This window comes from Peromyscus eremicus, chromosome 13 (assembly GCF_949786415.1).
Source record: "Peromyscus eremicus chromosome 13, PerEre_H2_v1, whole genome shotgun sequence".
Classification (NCBI taxonomy): domain Eukaryota; kingdom Metazoa; phylum Chordata; class Mammalia; order Rodentia; family Cricetidae; genus Peromyscus; species Peromyscus eremicus.
Window position 1 is genome coordinate 4,166,361 of NC_081429.1, and position 22,468 is coordinate 4,188,828.

At 43.7% G+C, this 22,468-nt stretch overlaps 1 protein-coding gene and 1 pseudogene across 2 annotated transcripts in view; both read left to right on the top strand.

Moving 5' to 3' along the window:
* The first annotated feature begins 4,002 nt into the window (after window positions 1-4,002).
* The window catches only part of LOC131923443 (UDP-glucuronosyltransferase 1-6), a 68,808-nt gene continuing 50,342 nt past the window's right edge, over window positions 4,003-22,468 (top strand). Inside the window, exons 1-2 of one of the 2 annotated variants that reach the window (XM_059278475.1) lie at window positions 14,910-15,111; window positions 18,861-19,719. In XM_059278475.1, the coding sequence (XP_059134458.1) occupies window positions 18,862-19,719 (858 nt within the window). In that variant the 5' untranslated portion in view covers window positions 14,910-15,111; window position 18,861. Of the gene's footprint in view, window positions 4,902-14,909; window positions 15,112-18,860; window positions 19,720-22,468 lie in introns of those variants that run through there. The other variant, XM_059278477.1, reaches the window with a different exon arrangement.
* LOC131923572 (UDP-glucuronosyltransferase 1A7-like) lies at window positions 7,266-8,718 on the top strand (annotated as a pseudogene).

A 22,468-nucleotide genomic window follows, 5' to 3' on the forward strand; every position in this document is an offset into this window, starting at 1 on the left:
TATACTATTTAGTTTCTCTTTTGGACTATGTACCTCTGTCCTGGTTGATTGTGTCAACTTGATACCACAAGTTATCTGAGGAGAGGGATCCACAATTGAGAAACTACTGTCCCAAGATTGGCCTGTAAGCAAGCATGGGGTGCATTTTCTTAATCAGTGATTAATGTGGGAGGCCTCGGGTCATGGCAGGCGGTCCAGCCCTAGGCTGGTGGTTCTGGGTTGTGTCAGAAAGTAGGCTGAGCAAGTCATGAGGAGCAAGCTGGTAAACAGCATTCATTCATGGCTTTTGTTTCAGTTCCTGCCAGGAGTTCCTACCCTGCCTTCCCTCAGTGAGATAGTGTGACCTAGGAGTGGAAAGCTGAAATAGATCCTTTCCTCCCCAAGATGCTTTTGGTCATGGTGTTTTATTACACCATCATAAAGCCTGACTAAGACAGCCTGTAAGACTTGGGACTGTACTGCGGCTGTAAGCTGTTTCAATTAGGATTCAAGTGAACTCAGGTCAAACACTCTGTTTCTTTGTGTATGTTTTATAACAGTGGACCTGTGTGTTTTAATTCTTATACTGGCTGATTCGGAATTTCAAAAGACTTTGTTCATCTTTAAAACAATAATAGGACAGAATATCAAGAATAACAAGATATACATATGAATTCATTTGTGTAAAATGTGTATAGCACTTTATCAAGTAAAACATATGCATTCAATTAAACAATATAGTTTCCAAAACTCTTACCAGAATTAAAAATATGCTGAATATTAAAATAATTAAGATAATCACAAGCTTTTCAAATCCTTATGATTATTTAAAATAATTTATGGGGCTGAAACTATGACTCAGTAGCTAGAATACTGGCTGCTTTTCAGAGGACCCAGGTTTAATTCCCAGCAACCACATCACAGTTTATAACAGTAACTCCTGTCCCAGGAAGTTCTGGTTTCCATGGGCACTGCATACATGTGGTCCACATATATACATGGAGGCAAAACACACATAACATAAATAATAATTTTCAAAAAATCAAATAAATACATAAAATAATGTGTGATATACCTGATTTTTTTAAAAAATTAAATGAACTTTGTTATTTAAAAATACTTGCAAATAAATAAAAACATCTGTACCAAGATTAACCAGACCCAAAGTCTATAGAGCTCAACAAACTTCTACCTAGTTAGAGCAACAATTCTGAATGGATGCTGTGCTGAACACTAAAGACTTGATAATGAGGTGGTATTTTTCTCACATACCGGGGTGGGGTGTACTGATGAATGAGAGATTTTCAAGTAATTCATGGGAAAGTGAGACAAGGTTGTTTCTGAAGATTAGAGACTGCAGGGTTAGGCCTTTCAAAATTAAGCTTTGCTTTCTTGTCTTGGCAAGATCAGGCAGGACGTGGGAATGGTTTCAAAAACGCAAATCAAAACTACAAGATGCTATCCACACCACCGTGAAGACGAAAAAACAAAACGAAACAAAACCCCCAAACCCAAACTAAAACAACAGGTAAAAAGATCTTTAGAGTGTCCGTGGAAACCAGACACTGATATAGACTTGGTGGGAAATTAAAATGATACAGCCCTCTGAAGAGCTGCCTGATGCTTCTCAACAGGGAACACCAGAATTTCCTTATGAGCTAGTAGTCTTTTTTTTTTTTTAATTTAAAAAGTTTTTTTTTCATTTTACATACCAACCACAGTTCCCCGCCCCCCTCTACCTGCTCCCCTCACCTCCCTCCCCACCCCACCCCCTATCCACTCCTCAGAGTAAGGCCTCCCATGGGGAGTCAACAAAGTCTGGCATATCAAGTTGAGGCAGGACCAAGCCCTTCCTCTCTGCATCAAGGCTGAGCGAGGTTTCCCTCCGCAGGGAATGAGCTCCAAAAGCCAGTTCATGCACTAGGGATAAATCCTGGTCCCACTGTCAGGAGCCCCACCAACTGCCCAAGCAACACAACTGTTGCCCACAATCAGAGGGCCTAGTTTGATCCTATGCAGGTTCCCCAGCTGTCAGTTCAGAGTCCATGAGCTCCCACTAGCTTGGGTCAGCTGTCTCTGTGTGTTTCACCCTCATGATCTCGACCCCCCTTGTTCCTATAAACTCTCCTCCCTTTCTTCGACTGGCCTCCTGGAGCTCAGCCTAGTGCTTGGCTGTGGATCTCCACATCTGCTTCCATCAGTTACTGGATAAAGGTTCTATGATGATAATTATGAAAGTCATCAATCTGATTACAGGGGAAGGTCATTTCAGGTACCCTCTCCACTATTGCTTGGAGTCTTAGCTGAGGTCATCCTTGTGGGTACTTGGCAATTTCCCTAGCACCAGGTTTCTCCTTAACCCCATAATGGCTCCCTCTATCAAGGTATCTCTTTCAAATAACCCAATTAAAAATGGGGTACAGAACTAAACAGAGAATTCACAACAGAAGAATCTCAAATGGCCGAAAGACATTTAAGGAATTGCTCAACATCCTTAGTTGCCAGGGAAATGCAAATCAAAATGACTCTGAGATTCCATCAAAAACACTGATGACAGCTTATGTTGGAGAGGATGTGGAACAAGGGTAACACTCCTCCACTGCTGGTGGGAGTGTAAACCTCCACAGCCACTTCAGAAATCAGTATGGCTGTTTCTCAGAAAATTGGGAATCAATCTACCTCAAGACCCAGCTATATCACTCTTGGGCATATACCCAAAGGATGTACAATTACACCACAAGGACACTTGCTCAACTATGTTCATAGCAGCATTATTCATAATAGCCAGAACCAGAAAACAACCTAGATACCCCTCAATGGAAGAATGGATAAAGAAAATGGAGTACATTTTCACAGTGGAGTATTATGGTAAAAAAAAAACAATGACATCATGAAATTTGCAGGCAAATGGATGGAACTAGAAAAAAAACATCCTGAGTGAGGTAACCCAGACCCAGAAAGACAAACATAGTATGTACTTAATCATAAGTAGATATTAGATGTAAAGCAAAGGATAGCCAGGCTACAAACCACAACCCCAGAGAAGCTAGGTAACAAGGAGGACTCTAAGAGGGACATGCATGGAACACCCTAGGAAGAGGAAATAGATAAAATCTCCTGGGTAAACTGGGAGCTCGAGGATGGGGGGGTGGAGGTGAGAGGGTTAGGGGGTAGGAAGTGGGAGTGTGGAGGGAATGTACACTGAAAGGACCAATTCCTAAGAAAAACCTGTATGAGGTTGTCAGCACCATTCACAGCAACCACAAGGTGGAGACAACCAAGCAGATGCAGCAGTGACATGGGAGCCAAATCCATAGATCTGGGCAGAAGGCCCCTGGATAACTGAAAAGGCTCACATCAGAGCTCTCGGCCTCTCCATAGAATATGCAGCTGTCTACAACATCGGGATGTTGGAACTGGGATGATGGTCAACTTCCTTTTAGTCCCTGGAGTGGTCTGTGAAGATGGTTGTCACTCTTACATCAGCAATTCAGAGGACACACAGTGTTTGGAAGTGGAACAAGAATTCTACGGCACATGCACGAAGACAAGCAGCATTGCTCATCTGGCAGAGTTGTTTCTAACCACTGACTGTGGGTGGGACCAGGCTAAGGACCCTTCCCCTAGACTTTGGAACCAGTGGCAGCAAATCCCTTTGGAGCACAGTCTCGTGCTCTAAAGAAAGTGTCCAGATTTTGCTTTGAGACCAATTCTAGAAATGTAAGATTCTTTGAAACTTTGCTTCCTTTTGTGAAAACTTTTGGACTCCTCAGGGTCAAGTATATTTCTTCACAACTATTTCTAAACTCACATTGCCTGATTCTGTCCAAGAAATAGATCACACACCCTTCTTATCTGGGGAGCAAACGAGTACATCTCATAATAATGTTAGATCATTTACTACTGTTCTCCCAAGTAAATCATTGTCCAGGATTGTTGTTTTTTAATGGTGTGAGTACACGCCCTCCTGAGGAGGGAGATTTAACTCACTCACACTTCCTCCTTTGTTAGAAGAGCTCAGAGTCTCCGGCAGCTGGATTGCTTCAGGCTCTGCTTCTGCTGCTCCCATGGCTCCTGCAGGTCTCCCAGCCTCCCTTCCTCTGTGTGTGTGTCTGCTGCTGGCCTCTGGCCTTGCCCAGGCAGGCAGGCTGCTGGTGGTGCCCATGGATGGGAGCCACTGGTTCACTATGCAGTCGGTTGTGGAGAAACTCATCCACAGGGGGCATGAGGTGGTGGTAGTTGTGCCAGAGGTGAGTTGGCAGCTGGGAAAATCCCTGAATATGACAGTGAAGACGTATTCAATTTCTCACACCCTAGAGGATTTAAACCAAGAGTTCAAGGTTTTTATTGATGTTCAATGGAAAGGTGCAGCAGAGGGACTGGTTCCTCTAATAGGGAGTCCAGCCCGAAGTTTCTTTGAATTACTGTTTTCACATTGTAGAGATTTGTTTAACGACAAGAAGTTGGTGGAGTACTTGAAGCAGAGTTCTTTTGATGCTGTGTTTCTGGATCCTTTCGATGTGTGTGGCTTAACTGTGGCCAAGTACTTTTCACTCCCATCTGTGGTCTTTGGCAGGGGAATATTTTGTCACTATCTTGAAGAGGGTGCCCAGTGCCCCAGCCCTCCTTCTTATGTTCCCAGACTTCTCTCGAAATTCACAGACACCATGACTTTCACAGAGAGAGTGTGGAACTACCTCTCCTACATGGGGGAGCGTGCATTTTGCCACCATTTTTTCAAAATTGCTACAGACATTGCCTCCGAAGTTCTCCAGACCCCAGTGACTATGGATGACCTCGTCAGCCAAGTGTCCATTTGGTTGTTACGCACTGACTTTATGTTGGAGGTCCCCAGACCTGTGATGCCCAACATGGTCTTTGTGGGCGGGATCAACTGCCACCAGGGAAAGCCAGTTTCCAAGGTATGTTATCTCTCCTTTAGCACATGAAGAGAGGTGTTGTGGAATACTATTTTAACTAGGCAAAGATGTGTTACATTTGTTTCTGCTGCAGAATATTACTTTAACTATGTGAAGCTGAGTAAAAGAAACAAGAAAAAAAAACTCATCTATGTGAAGTTTGTTACATTTGTTTCTGCTGCCTTTGTTAACAATGTAAGGATGTGTTACATTTGTTTATGCTGTATTTGTTTAATTATGTAAAGATGTGTTGCATTTCTTTCACCTTGCCTGCCTAAGGCACCTGATTGGTCTAATAAAGAGCTGAATGGCCAATAGTTAGGCAGGAGGGGGATAGGCAGGGCTGGTGGGCAGAGAGAATAAATAGGAGGAGAAAAATCTAGGTGAGAGAAGTGAGAAGAACAGAGAATGAGGGAGGAACAGAGGGAGATGCCTGGGGCCAGAATTCAGGCAGCTGCCTGCCAGCCATGGAGACAGCAAGAAAGTAAGATATACAGAAAGAGGGAGGGGGAGGGAGGGAGGAAGGAAGGAAGGAAGGAAGGAAGGAAGAAAGGTCAGAGGCCTGGCTTTGGACAATGAAGTTGTTCTTTACTGAGCTGTGGTTTGTCATTTCCATTTGTCATTTTTCAGTCTCTTTGCTCTAACTAATTCTTTTGACCATTCACACACAGTTGCGCAGTTGTGTGATGTATAAATAGTGCTTCTTGATTTGTATGTACATCCGTGACATTCTTGTACATAATCACCAACCTGCATTGTTTTTGAAACAGAGTGAAAAACACAGTAAGAAATGAAGCTTCATTTTGCTCATTCCTGTACTCTACCTCTTCTTTTAAAAAGTGCCCCTAAGAATTTTGTATGTTTCTTAGTTTTGAGGAATTATTTCACAAATATATGTGTAGTTCTAAACATTCAGAACTATTTTCTTAAAATAAGATCCAGCGTCAGTCTGGACATAAGATTCTTTATCTTCCTTTTTCACCTTTCAGTAAGTGATAGCCATCTTCTAATACTTGAAAATTTAATGTTATTTTTGTTATATATATATATATAATCTCATAAATGCGTACAATATAGTTTGATCAATCCACCTCTCACTCTGTGTTCTCCACCTCCCCCTACACCTTTTCACCACAGCGTGTTGTTTCAGATGTACCTCTGTCTTTTTAACCATCTAATATTGATAGACGTTTACTTCCAGGACTAGTTATCCTTAGTCCCTTCTTAAACTCTGAGCATTTCCTAATTCCGCTCTCCTCTCAGGAGCACAGAACCTCGGGAGCAGCATTTCATTAATTTTGAACATGAAAAATTCTATGTATCCACTTCAGTCTTCAGCGCCTGCTTCCCTGGCCAGTTGAGTCCTTTGCATTCCCTCTGGGGCGAATAGCACACTCACATCTGGTAACCGACGTTACCAATTACCTTCCTCCGCAGTTCAGGAATAGTAACACACAGCCTTTCAAATATGTGCTCTTTTTCTATTTTTTCACTGTTTTTGTTTGTGGGAGTCCAAATTGGTTAACTTTCTCCTTTGCTTTAAATAGTAACTTTTTCTTAAAATTTTCAAGACTTCAACATGTTTTGTTTTGTTTTTTGAATCTCAAATATCTGAGTGTTTTCACCATCTTATGTATGAATGTTTTTTTTTTTTTTTTTTTTTTTTTTTTTTTTTTTTTTTTTTTTTTTTTGTGGTTTTTCGAGACAGGGTTTCTCTGTGTAGCTTTGCGCCTTTCCTGGAACTCGCTTTGGAGACCAGGCTGGCCTTGAACTCACAGAGATCCGCCTGGCTCTGCCTCCCGAGTGCTGGGATTAAAGGCGTGCGCCACCACCGCCCGGCCGTATGAATGTTTTTAATTCCTGTAATAGTGATAATTTTTCTGGATCAACTTTTTTTTGCTTACATTTTTAATCGAGACAGAATTATATTATTATCCCTTTCCTTTCCCTCCCTCCAACCCCATCCATACCTCCACTCTCAAATTGATAGCCTCTTCTTCTTGATTATTATTGTTTTGTGTGTGTGTGTGTGTGTGTGTGTGTGTGTGTGTGTTTCACGAATATACAAATAGAGCCTGCTGAGTCTGTTTTCATTGTTTGTGTGTATATGGTTTCAGGGCTGACCACTTTGTATTGGACAACCAATAAAAGTCTCATGCCTGGGAGAGGCTAACTCTCCCGCTCTCAGTAGTCATTAGTTGCCTGTAGTTCTTTGTCTAGCAGTAGGACCCTGTGAACATTTCCTTTCCACATTAGCCTGTCCATTGAAATTGCCGTTGTTCCGGTTTCATTTACGCCAGACAGACTGTTTCACAGCAGACTTCCTGGTATTCTGACTCTTACAGTCTTGGTGGTCCCTCTTTCACAATGTTCTTTGAGCGGTAAATGAAAGACTGTGATGCAGATATATCCATTGGGGGAAGAGTTGTTTCACTGTCTGTGGTGTGTGCGCTCATGTGTGCATGCATGTGTGTGCTCAGGCTAAGGATCCTCCCCTCACACTTTGGAAACAGAGGCAGCATTTCCTTTTTGAGCAAAGAGTGTGGTAGTCTGAAGAAATCGCACCCATTTTGCTTTGAAACCAGTTCCAGAAATGCAAGCTTTTTTCAAAACTCACTTTCCTCTACTTTTGGGATACTTGTGGAGTCACACACATTTCTTCATAGCTATTTGTAAATTGCCTGATGACACATTGCACACCTCTGTCCAGGGCTAAAGATTTTTAAGCTTTCTTGATCAGGTAGACATACAATTGGCATCCCAATGAAGACTGCTCATTTGTTATTGCTCTTACTGGTTACCCACTGTTAGGGAGCGTGCCTTGACGGATGTGCAGTGAGTGCATGCCCTCCACAGGAGAAGGTTTGTCCCTGTACTCTTCCTCCCCCAACACCCCCTGCCCTATGCCCCCATAAATCAGAGCAGCAAAGACCCAGAAGCTGGATTCCCCTGGGCTCTGCTTCTCCTATGGCTCCTGCAGCTCTCCCAGGCGCCCTTCCTCTGTGTGTGTGTGTCTGCTGCTGGCCTCTGGCTTTGCCCAGGCAGGCAGGCTGCTGGTGGTGCCCATGGATGGGAGCCACTGGTTCACCATGCGGATGGTTGTGGAGAAACTCATCCACAGAGAGTGGTGGTAATCATGTCAGAGGTGAGTTAGGGACAATCATTGAATTTTATGATAAAGTCCTATTCAACTTCTCACACTCTGGGGGATTTGGACCACAAATTCAAGATTTTATTGACAAAGGAAGACACAGGAAAGATAGTAGACTTTCTCTATTAATGAGTCCAGTGAATGGTATTTTTGAATTTTTTTTTTTTGCACTGAAGAATTTGTTTAATGACAAGAAGTTAGTGAGTACTTAAAGCAGAGTTCATTTGCTGCTCTGTTTCTAGATCCTTTTGATAAGTATGGTGTGATTGCTGCCTAGGAGTTTTCACTCCCATCATGGTCTTCAACAGAGGAATATTTTGCCGCCATCTTAAAGAGGGTGCTCAATGACCCAGTCCTATTTCTTATGTCCCCAGAGCTCTTTTGAGATTCACAGACACTGTGACTTTCAAAGAATGAGTGGAGAACCTCTCTACTACATGGGGGAATGTACTTTGCCCTTGGTTTTTCAAAACTGTCTCAGATACCTGTCACAGTGCATGATCTCTTCAGCCAAGTGTCGGTTTGGTTGTGCACGTAGATTTAGTATCGGAGTTCCCCAAACTTGTAATGCCCAACATAGTTTTCATTGGTGGAGTCAGCTGCCATCAGGGAAGGCCGCTGCCCAAGGTATATTATCTCTCCTTCATGAAGAATGAGCTGGATGGTTAGGGCTACAGCTCCCTCATGAGTACTTGCCTAGTATGTGTGAGGCCCTGAGCTTAATCTCCAGTAACCCTACTGTGCTGGCTAGTTTTATATCAACTTGACGTAAGCTAGAATCAGTTGGGGAAAGGAACTCTCAATTGGGAAAATGCCTTCATAAGATTTGCTTGTAGGCAAGTCTTTAGTGCATTTTCTTAATTAGAGATTGATTTAGGAGGGCCCAGTTCATTGTCCTTGGATAGGTGGTCCTGGGGTGTATAAGAAACAGACTGAGCGAGCCATGAGGAGCAAGATAGTAAGCAGCACCCCTCCATGGCCTCTGCTTCAGTTCCTGCCTTCAGGTTCCTGCCCTGGCTTCCCTCAGTGATAGACTCATAAGCTATAAGACAAAATAAACCCTTTCCTCCCCAAGTTGCTTTTGATCATGGTGTTTTAACACAGCATTGGAAACCCCAAGACACCTGTGAATCAGGCTCTGGACATTGAGAAAGAAGAAATTTTGTATTCAACTGTATCTTCTCATTTACATTCACTGAAATTAGGATTTCTGGTTCACTGAATCACTTCATGTCAGTTTTTTTTAATGTAAACCTGAAGATTTTATAAATATGTCCTTCCTGATCAACATATGTAGTCATCTACATATCTATCATTTCTTGGCTTCCTTTCTTATTACTATTCTGAAAAAATAATAGCAAAAACCAGAATGAGATGAAAATTTCCTTGCTTGAATACTGAGTTATTCCATATGGGAGCAGTCTTTAGAGTATTGTTCAAGACTTGCATGCTTGTGCATGCCTAATGTAAATCATTGCACTTGAAATTAACATAGAATCCAGTGTTAGAGTTGGCTTAATGTTCTTTATTTTTCCTTTTTTATTTTCCAGTAAGTACTAGACATTATTCCAGGCACTTCCTGACATTTCCCATTTAAATGATAAAAGTTTCTATTTTGGTGACATTACAGTGTTTCCACACACTTGCCTTATTCCCATAAGGAGTAAGGTGGGTGGGTTGAGTGGTATACACACCTCTTCATTTTTAACGTGTTTGAGAAACTAATTTCAAATCTTCACACTAACATGAAGAGATTGTGGGAGTTTTTGTCTTTTCATATCGTCTCCAAATCTTGATATTATCTACCTTCTAAAGTCTGTTGACTCTTCTGGGCAAAACGTCCCACGCAGCACTCACCTCAGTTCTCACTGCTTGCCTTCATGGGCATGTCCGCCATTCCCATGCCTTCTTTAGTGAGCTATGTATTCCCATGCTGTAGCCAAGACAGGAGGGTCTAATGATGAGCTCCTTTGAACTCCCTGAGGACTGGGCATACTAATGCTTAGCGTTTTTATATGTTCTGTGTATTTCTCCCCTGATGGCTTTTCATCTTTTCCCATTTGGAATTTTTCCTTTGGAGTAATCAAATCAAAGAAATTTATTTTTGATAACATTTGTACTTCAGCTTTTTCATTTCTTTACCAGCCAAACATGTACACACATTTTTCTCTATGCTCTGGTTAAAGCATTTGATTCCTCCACTGTTGACAACTTTATTTTACTTTCTGGCAAGAGATTTTTTAAGATATAGTGTAAAGGGTACATGTTATATGTCTTCTCAAAGGACAGCTTTAGTGCTATTTGCTGTTAGTTCCTTTATTTGGCCTCTAAACTGAAATGATTATTTACTGTATTTAATTTTCTGAATTCCTTGCATCTGCTGCTCAGTTATCTTCTTGTCCCCCTGACTGGCTTACCCACTCGTGATCAGAACCTATCTTGATGAAGACGCTTCATAGTAAGTTAGTGTCTGGGAGACATGTTCCCAAGCTGTACTTTCATTGTTCTAAATTTCCTTGTTGGGCTCCAGAATACCCTTTCCTCCTTAAAATTTAAAATGGTTTTATTGGATTCTAAAAAACAACCAGCCAACCAAACAAACAAACAAAGAAAAAAAAATCCCAGCATACCACTAAGGCTCTGTTAATATCATATGAAATATATTTTTGTCTAATTTGAGAAACATTAGCAGGGTTTTTCTATTCATTATATATCATTCTATTCAGAATTAGTCTGATTTTTTTTACTGCTTCAGATCTTATTTTGTATCTGTTGTAATAAAAAGCACATATCTTTTTATTACAATTTGTTCCTAGGTATTTTATTGGCTTGGGAGAAATTATTGTACAAATGGTCGATTTTCCTTTTCTATTTTGAAGTGGTCATCGATGAAGTACAGCTTTGCTTTGGGCACTTTGTGTATCTTGTGTATCGCCACATTCCTAATCTCTGATTAATTTTAAAAAGATATTAGGCATATAGTGGCATACGAACAGTCTCCTCTTCTGAAATCTATAGTGCTGATTTCCTTTTGCTAGAACACACACCTCTAAAACATTGTGGAATAATAGTGTTGGTTCAGGCCGTTTAAATTGTGATGCAATCACTTTCAAGCAAAAATGTCTTGATAAGTACAAGCATAACATTCTTGGTGAGTACATTGTACCCAATCTTTGGTATCTTATCTCAGTGTACAGATTGGTTAGGGGTGGGTTGTTCTTTGCTATCTATTGTTCTGACCACCTACAAGGTCCAGCAGACCTTGTAACTGGGACATATTTTCTCATAAACTGACATATTTTTATGAGAGGAAATGACTTTTTAGACAAAGTGAAGTACTTGTCTTTCTACAAGGTTAGAGGACAGACTACAGACTTAGTTGTATCAAGATGAGGAATGGGGTGGGAGAGATGACCTGGGTGCCATTCCCTGAAACCACACAGCTGCTCACCATCTGCAACTCAAGTCCTAGAAGATCTGGTGCCCCTCTTCTGGCCTCTAAGGGCAATAGGCATACAAGTAGTGCACAGAGATACAGGTAGGCCAAACACCCACACACGTAAATAAAATTGGAAACCATGAAGTGAGGCTTTCTGTTTTGGGGATAGTCAGGCAAGTGAGCTGCAGATGGCAAGATCTTAGGAGGGTGAGTCAGCTCAAAGGTCTTCCTTCCCTCCCCTTTATTAATGAAGTGCCAAGCACTCCCCAGGCCGTGCCTGCACCCCTGCCCTCTTTTCCAGGGTGGAACCTGGAACTCTGAACAGCAGTGATGTTAGTGGCTCATTGTACCACTCCTGTGTTTATAGATATAAAAGCGATATACGATTATATATCTGTGGACCTAGAAAACGTAAGTGCCTTGAGCCATAGTTTTACAGATAAGTATTGTTTTTGTATGTCTATGATTTTATGTATCTGCTGAGGATCTACACAAGGGAAAGGTCTTCTATATGTAAGGTTATTGATAGATAAATAGGAAGCAAGGCAACTTCACTACAAAGTGTTCAGATCTCAAAGCTAGCCCTTTAACTAAGACCAGGAGCATAATATCAGTAAAAGGTAAAATTTCACTGAGTGACATCTAGATGTATGTATCTCTTCATCCCATTTCAGGTGAGAAGGTTATCTCTTGGAAAACTACACAGGTTTCATATTACTAGAGAATAAGATTTCTAGCCTGGGTCCTGTGTCTGATAAGGAGGAAACACTGCCTAGTCGTGTGTGTGTGTGTGTGTGTGTGTGTGTGTGTGTATATGTGTGTGTGTGTTGTGTATATTTGTGTGTGCATGTATGTGTGATGGTGTGTGTGGTGTGTGTATGTGTGGTGTGTGTATATTTGTGTGTGCATGTGTGTATGTGGTGTGTATGTGTGGTGTATTTGTGTGTATGTATTTGTGTGTACATGTGTGTGTTGTTGGTGTGTGTGTGTGCACGCACGTGTGTAAAGAATGGAAGTCAACATCAAATGTCTTCCTCTATTGCACTACATCTTATTTTCTTGCGTCACAGTCTCACTGAACCTGTAGCTCACTGGTTCATCTAGACTGGCTGGCTAGGGAGCCTCAGGACTCTTCCTGTCTCTGCCTCCCCAGCACTGGGATTACAGGTCTGCGCTGTGGTGCTTGGATGCTGCCTCCTTCGAGGCTTGGGGATTGGAACCTGGCTAGGGGCGGCTGTGAGAAGATGAAGACAGGACAGACACACATACAACAAAGCTGATGTCACATGAGGTTCTCTGTCTCTTAGCTGTCCCATATAGATAATGGCTTTGCCAACTTACCGTGGGCCAATTGGTCTCAGGCCATGCTCATGTGAAAATACACATTCACTAGGGACGTCACTCACTCAGGGCTTCCTCCCATCCCTACACTTGGATTTTTATGTAGATGTTGGGGTCCAAACTCAGGATCTAACATTGCATCGACTGTTTATGTAACTTGATGAATTGAATGGAGTATATTGTTATGTGGTTACAATTATACAGATCTGTACTAAAACATTAGCATGACTGTTAGTTTAATTACTAACTTGATACAACCGAGAATCACCTGGATTATCTACCTTGGGTTGGCCTATGGGCATGTCTGTAGGGGATTGTCTTGGCTGCCAGAATTGATGGGAAGAGATCCAGTCTGAAAGTGAGCAGCACCATTCCCTGGTTTGGGTCCTTGGGCTCTATAGAAGTAGAGAAAGCTCCCTGAGCACTAAGCATGTACGCATTCATTTTTCTCTGCCTTTGATTGGGATCTGACTGGCTGCCTCACGTCCCTGCTGTATGACTTCTCTGTGATGATGGACTGGAACCTGGACTCACGAGTGGCAATGAGGCCTTCTCGCTAAGCTTCTTTCTGCCAGTGCATTTTATCACTGCAGCAGAGATAAAATGGGGCAGTTAATTAATTTCATTTTCCCATTCTTATGTTCTGGATCTAGATTTTTCATGTCTCAAATTGTTCTGTATGTTCTCCGGCATCTGGAGGTCCTGGGTCCGTTGTCCACGGCCAGTAGATATCAGAAGGATCTGGAATGATGAGTACCTGAGAAGGGAACTCCTCCACAAGGCTAAACTTTCCGACAGCACTCAGGTCCTGCCATAAAAGTGTCCCCTACAAACCTTCAGACCTCTTCCCTACTCCAAATGTCAGGTGTCCTTCACTTGCTTTGGGGTGGGGTGGGGTAGGGGCATCTGCTCACTATCCACAGAGACTGGTTCCATCTCAGGGTCCATCCCTTTGTTCCACTGGTGTGTGCCTCATACCAGAGTTGTTTGTTCTTCAGAAATCCTGGGTGAAAGCTGACCTTTCCCTGTACTCTCAGGCAGAGTGTGGTAAGACCTGTAATACCTCCCAAGGCACAATTGGGCCTCCCAGGCAGCAATTCTTCAGGGTTCAAACTTAGAGTAACAGTCATACCAGACTCCCTTTTCTAATGCCAAGTACAGAAACACTCCCCACATGCCCACATCTGCACACCCCTGTGTCTGTATGCACGCATGTACACACACACACACACACACACACACACACACACACACACAGAGTCACATGCACAGAGCAGTCTAAAAAATAGCTGAGTCAAATCTCGTGAGTCAAAGCTTGCGAGGCACCCTTCTAGTGATACTATGCTGTGATAGCTCCTCGATTTCCTCTCCTGCCCTCCTCCTGCCTTCAACCATGTCTCTTTGGGCCTTCTGGGAACAGAAACAGGACTTCCTTCTTCCAGCACCCAGATGAGCCTGCTGATGTTTGAGCAGGATTCTGCTCAGAAGGACCCAGGCCATGGGCCTCTCAGGAAGGTGTGTGTGTGTGTGTGTGTGTGTGTGTGTGTGTGTGTGTGTGTGTGTGTCAGCATAAAGAATCCGAGGTTACAGTTCCTCTTACTTCTCCCAACTTTCTTAAAGCCTTTCTTTCTCCAGAGTGCTTGCTGTTGTGGAAAGAACCTTGCTCAGCTTCTCAGGAAGGATAGAACTGCAGTGTGCTTCCTTTGTGAATCTCTGGGGAGGGGTTTCTCACTGCTGTGTAGGCAGAGCCAGGATATGGGCACCCTTGCATTATCTCTTTTCATTCTGGACAAAAAGAACCTTGAGGATGCCTCTCCCCAGCTTGGACTCAGTGGAATCTTTGTATGTCTTAAACAAAGATCTTTCATCGTGGCTGTGTTCCTGGGACCAGCCTTGCCCTTAGGACGGCCCTTTTAATCTGCTTTCCTGAGCCCCATCACGCTAGGGTGCCAAGGTTAAGGCAAGCTCTGGCAAGCCAGAGTATGCATGTGCGTGACAAGGTCTTGGTGAGCCAGTTCTGTGAAGCAAAGAACACCCTCTCTCAGGACAGCCTGCTTTCCACATCTATTACTCCCTGGTCCGCCCTCAGCAGAGTGCTGCTTAGGCAGAACATGCCCCTCCCTCCTCTGTGGTGGTTGGGAAAGCCGGAGTTCAGAGGCTGAATTGCTTCACTGGCTGATGGTGGCTGACTGAAAGCAGACTACCGGATTTCTGATTCTTCCCCAGGGGCCCTCATCACGTGCTACCTAGAAGCACACTTCTCTAACATTAATATCTTAAAGGCAAGTAACAGATTATGTGTTGTGAGAGTATAATACAGAATTTGGAATAGACGGGTCTTTGTCCTGACTTTCTGTCCAGAGTTTTACAGATGCCTGTAATTTCCTGAGGGAGGGAGGGCAAAGCTGTATTGGTTCATTATTTGTAACAAGCTGTTTTTTGGTTTTTTTTAGCTTATGTTAGAGGGAGACTTTTGTAAAGTTTCTAAGGAGGGGAGTTTTGAGGTTAGAGGGACGGACCGAGAAAGGAGCTGAGGTTGGACTGATTACTGGTCAACAATAATGCAATCAACCCCGTGTGTTGCATAATGAAGCCCATGTTAAAGCACAGAGGGAATGAGTTTGGGGAGCTGCCAGGGTGCTGAAGGGAAATTCCCTGCCCCCACACCCTTTGCACTTCTCCATCTGTGTCTTGCTGCACTGTTGCTGACACCTACTGTCATAGCCTTTAGCTGAGTAATGTCAGTTCTATGAGCGGTCCTAAGAGAGTGTACAGAGCCAAGGGAAGGAGCCTCTGGCCTACAGCAGTACAGGAGCTGTGGGTGTCTGAAACGGGAGACAGCCTTGTGGGACGGAGCCCCACAAGGACTTGAGGACTTTGTCAACTCCGCTAAGTGCCGGAGTTGAGTCATACATACCAGCTGGGTGGGAGGACCCCCCTCCCTCAGTCTGGTAACACAAGTGCTGTGTGAATGAGAGTATACATAACGGTTGGTTTTTTCCTTTATACACTTGTCCAAAAGTCAGTGATCAGCTCCTCAAAAGGGAGCTGGTTCTGGGCTTGCTCTTCCTTGAGTGAATTTTTACAATGTGAATGAAAATGAAGCGCACAGATAAAACAGATAGGCAGCCCTAAAACTAGTCCACTCTCCCACAAACACATACCAAGAGCCTCCTGTATGCCAGACACTGATCTGGATGCTGCAGATGTAATAGAAAGTGAAAGGAGTGTTGATGGGCCCTGCCCAGTGCACACTCCTGGTAGTCGAAGAGATACAATCGACGCACAGTATGTGAGGTAATGATGGCAAAGAAGGGAAGGAGCTCCAGAGTGACAGGTTGGGCCATTTGACCATGGGCTTACCAGGGAAGGTATCACAGATGGGACACTAGCAGAGCCTCAAGGAAAGGGGATGATCAGAGCTGACATCTTGGTTATTATGCATATCGTCTAGGGGAAGTGTCTTAGTTAGGGCTTTTATTGCTGTGAAGAGGCAACATGACCATGGCAGCTTTTATAAGGGAAAACATTTAATTGGGGCTGGCTTACAGTTCAGAGGATTAGTCCATGATTGTCACAGCTCGAAGCATGGTGGCACACAGGCAGACACGGTGCTGGAGAAGGAGTTGAGAGTTCTACATCTGAATTGGCAGGCAGCAGGGAGAGAGAGACACTGGGCCAGACTTGAGCATCTGAAACTTCAAAGCCAACCCCCAGTGACACACTTCCTCCAACGAGGTGGTTCTAATCCTTTTAAGTAGTGCCATTCCCTATTAGCCTACAGGGTAATTTTCATTTAAATCACCACAAGGAGGGTTAGAAAATGCACACCTCTGGTCACATCTGACCTGAGCTCTGATGTTACTGGAACATGCTCATCATATTTGTTTGTAGATTTCACTCTCCAGGGCTCTGTCATTGAGATCAATGGCATGCATCAATAAGAAAGGCTTAGGCCATTAGCCGGAATGTTTATCTACCCTTAATATCAAATGAAGTGTTTCAAAATACAATCTAGGAGTCCTGTGGCTTTTTGGACATTTTAGGACACGTGAAGGGCACACTGTTCACATAGCGGCACCAGAATGGTTATTTGCTTTTCCCAAGCACATCTTCTCCTAAGGGTACTGTAGAATTTTCTGGAAGCTGCAGGGCATGTGACGTTGCAATAGAACAAATGAAGAAGGAAATTAGGGTTTCCAGCTGCTGCCCAGGAGGCCAGACATTCAATGGACTTGAGAAAATCCAGCAAGGCCAGTCTTTGACAGATTTCTGTCCCCCGACTGATGTATGTTAACAAAATGGGTTTATTCTTATTTGTTAACTAGGAGGTATTTGGTTGTGTGTGTCTGGGAATGTCAACTTTTTCTGAAGTAGCCCCCTTGACTACATTAACCCACCGAACACCGTGACGAGCGTGACGTAGAGGGTTCTGAAGGCCTTTGGCGATTGTCTCCCAGGTTGGCTCACTGCAACACTCACTTTATTTGAGGTGCCAACTGATTCTAGAATTGCAAATAAAATCCTCTTAAGTTCTTTTTTATAAATTTGTTTTGAGATCCTATTTATTTTATTTGTATGTGTATGGGCGTTTGCCTGTATGCAAATCTGTGCACCATGAGGTCAGAAGAAGGTATCCTAGCCCTGGAGCTGGATTTACAGACAGGTTTTAGCTGCCGTGAGGGAGCTAGGAATCAAACTTGGGTCCTCTAGAAGAGCAGTTGTTGCTCTTCACTGCTGAGCCTTATCTTCTGGGCCTCTCCTGTTTTTGAGGGAAACATGTACTCCAGGCTGTCCTCAAACTCACTATGTAGCTGAGGATGACCTTGAACTTCCGATCCTTCTGCCTCCACCTCCCTGGTGCAAGGATTACTGACTAGGCAAGCATTCTACTGTCTGAATTTCATTCCTGGCCCTCAATTCAGTTTTGTTTTGTTTTTAAGATTTATTTCTTTTTATGTGCATTGGTGTTTTGTCTGCATGTATGTCTGTGTGATGGTGCCAGATCCTCTGGAACTGGAGTTATAGACAGTTGTGAGCTGCTATGTGGGTGCTAGGAACTGAACCCGGGTCCTCTGGAAGAGCAGTCAGTGCTCTTAACCACTGAGCCATCTCTCCAGCCCACCCCTCGGTTAAGTTTTTACACTAAACTTATCCTCATTTTCTACCATTTGTTTACCATGAAGGCATTCTAAATCCCATAGTTTGTTAACAGTTGGGCTAGCAGCAGCTAATTTTAGTTTTCTTTCAAAAGCTACAAAGGTCACTAGAAATATCCTCTGCTTAGGCAACACCCTCAGTTTCTCGCTGGTAGATGGCAGGCCAAACTGCGTTCTGAGCTTTGTACTGTGTGAGAAGATGGGTGGGGGGTTAAGGCCTAACTTGTGTCTCTCCCAAAATACAGTGAAGTCAATGCCCAGAAGCTCCCAAGTTGACCTTGGGCGCACAGTCTTTGCAGCTGGAGCTAGTGAAGAAGAGGTCCTCAGGATGGGTCCCACTATAGTAAGACTGGAATCCTTCTAAAGATAGGGCCATATGGACCCAAAGACACACAGGAGAAGATGAAGATAAAGAATTTGGAGGCGGACAGGGCTCTGTGTTGCTCTGAGCATTGAATATGTCCTCTGTTAAGTTAGTGCTTCCTCCCTGTTGTGAACAAGGTTGGCAAGAAAGTGTCAAGGCATGGAGAGAGGGAGCCATCCCTCCACCGACCTCACAAGGTGCAGTCTGCTGGGGCCCCCAGACCCCTCCAGGTTGTCCTTAAATAGTAGCAAAGATCTACTGGAGAGGGAGAGGTCCATTGGTGGAGATAAAGAAACCTAGAATCTCCAAGGAAGGCTGATAAGCTGGGGAAAGCGAGCCATGTGCTGTATGGTTAAATATTAATTTCTCTTTCTTTGTAGTAGAGGGTATGATTCAGAGCAAGGAAGAGGAAGGCGGGGGTATTCAAATCACCGTGTGTGTTAGAGGGAGTAGCTCAGAGCCCTGTGGCTTCAGGAGTGTTCACTGCTGTTGCTTTAACTTTCTCTAGGATGGCTTGCCTTCTTCCTGCTGCTCAGAGAGTTCCTGCAGGGTTTCTCTTCCTAGTGCTTTGGGGCTCGGTTCTAGGTGACAAGCTGCTCGTGGTCCCCCAGGATGGAAGCCACTGGCTTAGCATGAAGGAGATAGTGGAGAATCTCAGTCAAAGGGGACATGACGTCACAGTGCTAGTGCCAGAAGTCAACTTGCTTTTGGGAGAATCCAAATACTACAAGAGGAAAACCTTCCCAGTGTCCTATGACCTTGAAGAGCTGCAGATGCGTTTCCGCATCTTTGGAAACAACCACTTTGCTCCCCGTTCACAGCTGATGGCTCCTTTAAGAGAATACAGGAACAACATGATTATCATCGACCTGTGCTTTTTCAGCTGCCAGAGCCTCCTGAAGGACTCTGCCACCCTCGGCTTCCTCAGGGAGAGCAAGTTTGATGCTCTATTCACAGACCCAGCCATGCCCTGTGGTGTGATCCTGGCTGAGTATCTGAACCTGCCCTCTGTCTACCTCTTCAGAGGTTTCCCATGCTCTCTGGAGCACATGCATGGACAAAGTCCTAGCCCCGTGTCCTATGTTCCCAGATTCTACACCCAATTCTCAGACCACATGACATTCCCCCAACGGGTGGCCAACTTCATTGTTAACGTCTTAGAGAACTACTTATTTTACCGTCTGTATGCAAAGTATGAAGTCCTCGCCTCAGAACTCCTCAAGAGAGACGTGTCCCTACCGATCTTACACCAAAACTCTCTGTGGCTGTTACGGTATGACTTTGTGTTCGAATTCCCCCGGCCAGTCATGCCTAACATGATCTTCATTGGAGGAACTAACTGCAAGAAGAAGGGAGAACTGACTCAGGTGGGTGGACGCATGTCTTCTGTTTGTGTCTCTCCACAGGCAGGTTCTTGTCGGCCATCCCCTCTTCTGTATTTGACATCAGCTGCCTCTCACTGGAAAGGTGGTCACATGACATGGTCGTAGGCAAGGGAGTGCCAGGCTCAGAGTAGCAAGATGTGTGTCCTTGAGGCTGGATGAACACAGGGTCCTTGCTTGGAATCAGGAGAAAATATGCTTGGTTCAGTGATCTGGTGACAGTCTCAGAACCTTTGAATGAGCCTTAGAAACGTTTAGTCCACAGAGGTGAAAATTTGACTCAGGGGACAGATCCAGATCAAAACCCTTTCAACCATCTCTGTTCCATGCTTAGTTCGTGGGCGCTAAGTCAGAGGTCAGCCAACAAAGGTCAGAGGTTATAGCTCCCAAAGTCTTGCTTTCACATGGTCTAGAGCTAAGTAATAAACATGGTCAGTATAGTTTTAAAGGGTTATTGACAACTGTGGAAGAATGTGTGGCAGGATGTATGTGGCTTCCAAAATCTGGTCATTTGCCCTCTGACCTTTATCAGAAAGATGTGGTAGTCAGAACAAGCATCTATTTATGATTTAGGACATACAACTACTTTGGAAAACAATAATGTGAGTTTTTAATTCAAAACAGCTGAAGGGCATCAGGCCACTCCTGTCTTTTATCTAGGATTTTCATCAGAGAGAAACCCTCGAGCAGACCCCAAGAGCATTCTTGATGCTTTCCCACCTGCTGTGATGAGAATGCTTGGAGTCAGGTGGACTAGTGCTTGCCCAGTGCTGTAAACATTGTGAATGTCTGATCTGGGCCTTGGGATGTCGCTAAATGGGAGCACACTTGTGTTTACCTAGCATGTGCCCCAGGGTCCAATTCCATCACAGTAAAAAGAAAAGCAAAGGAAACAAAGATGTAGGGAGAGAAAGAGGAAGGGAGAGAGAGGGGGGGAGGGAGGGAGGGAGAGAGAGAGGAAGGGAAGAAGGAAGGGAGGGAGGAAAGGAGGGAGGGAGGAAGGGAGGGAGGGAGGGAGGAAGGGATGGAGGGAGGAAGGGAGGGAGAAAGGAAAAAAGGGAGGAAAGAACTACCTCTGTGCTTTTGTTTGTTTAAAAGAAGGCATTGGTCTAACATGGGGCCACAAACCTGAAATCTGAGCACTCAGGACACAGAAAGCTGAGGTGGGTGGGTGATGAACTCAAGGACAGCCTGGGAGGGAGAGAAAAAAGAAATGGGAGAATGAGGGAGAGGGTGAAGGACAAAAGGGAAGGAGAGAAGAGAGCAGAGAAGGAGAGAAGAGAGAGGGGGAAGGAGATGGGGAAATGGAGAAGATATCGGGAAGGATCGAGAGGGTATATCACAGAAAATAAAATAAAGCCTCGAGTTTTTAAAAATCCACTTCTCATTCTGCACCCCCACCAAAATGCTGACTCATTCCACCCATGCACTTTTAAAGCAGGTCATTCAACCCAGTGTCTACAATGCCTGTAATTTGTGGCTTCTTTCCTTGGAGATTACAAAACATTTTGGCTTTGATTTTCTGTTAATCAGTTATAAATGCTGGAGTGAGTCCAGGCTCCCACTCATTATTCAGCATCACTGTCCAAATAGCTAGAAATTTAGCTAATAATTTAGGTAATACTGGATCAGATGTATGACTTCAAGTTTGTAAAAATGTTGTACATATCTTTTTAATCTTTCTCTTTTAAGTGAATTACAAAAAAGCCAAAAAAACAAAAATAAACAAAAAACCAAAACAAGGAAACCAAAAAACTCTCAGATAAAATTTGTACACCATATGGACTCACTCATTTAATGTTTACAGTTTAATGATTTTTGCCCTGGTTTTCTCTCTGTTGCTGTGATAAAGCACACTGACTAATAGCAGCTTAAGTGAGAAAAAGATTTCTTTGGCTTACATTTCTAAGTCACGGTCCCTCATTGAGGGGAGTCGGGATAAGAACTGAAGCAGGAACCCTGGGGGAAGCTGCTTGCTGGCTCACGCAGGCTCATAGTTTTGTGTACAGCTGAGGCCCACCTGCCCAGGGAACAGTACGGCTCACGGTGAGCAGGGCACCCCTACATCAACTAAGGATCAAGAAAACCTCCCACAGACCAGTCTGACCCAGGCAAACCCCCAATCGAGACTCCCTTCTCACGTGACTGTAGGTTGTGTCACATTGACAGTTAGAGCGAACTAGGACAGTTTGTGTGTAGCTTTATGTTCACAGATTCGTCATTTCACGGCAGCCATTCCCAAAGATGGCCCTTCAGCCTGACCTTCGCCCCCTGTCTCCACAGACTTGCCTATTTGGAAATTTCAAATAGAATTTGTGGTCTTTTGTGTCACCTTTCCTTGTATGTTTTTAAAGTTCATCCACCTTGTAGCCTGTATCAGTACTTCACTTTTCTGGCTGAATGATAGTGTGGGTATGACTATCTCACATTTTATCAGTTTACCGACATTTGAGTTTCTACAATTTGAATAGTTTCCATTATTAAGAAAAGTGCTGTTATGAACACTTTGGTATAAATCTTTGAATGCATTTTTGGTTCTTTTGAATATATGTTCAGGAGTGGGATTGCTGGGCCATATAATAATTTTATGTTTAAATTATTGAGATTTTTTTCCCCACAGTTGCTTCACCATTTTATATTCCCACCAGTAATGAAAGGAAGGTTTCAGCTTCTTAGCATCTTTGCCAACTCTTGTTATTTCCCACTTAAAATTTGCGGCCATCCTAGTAGGTCT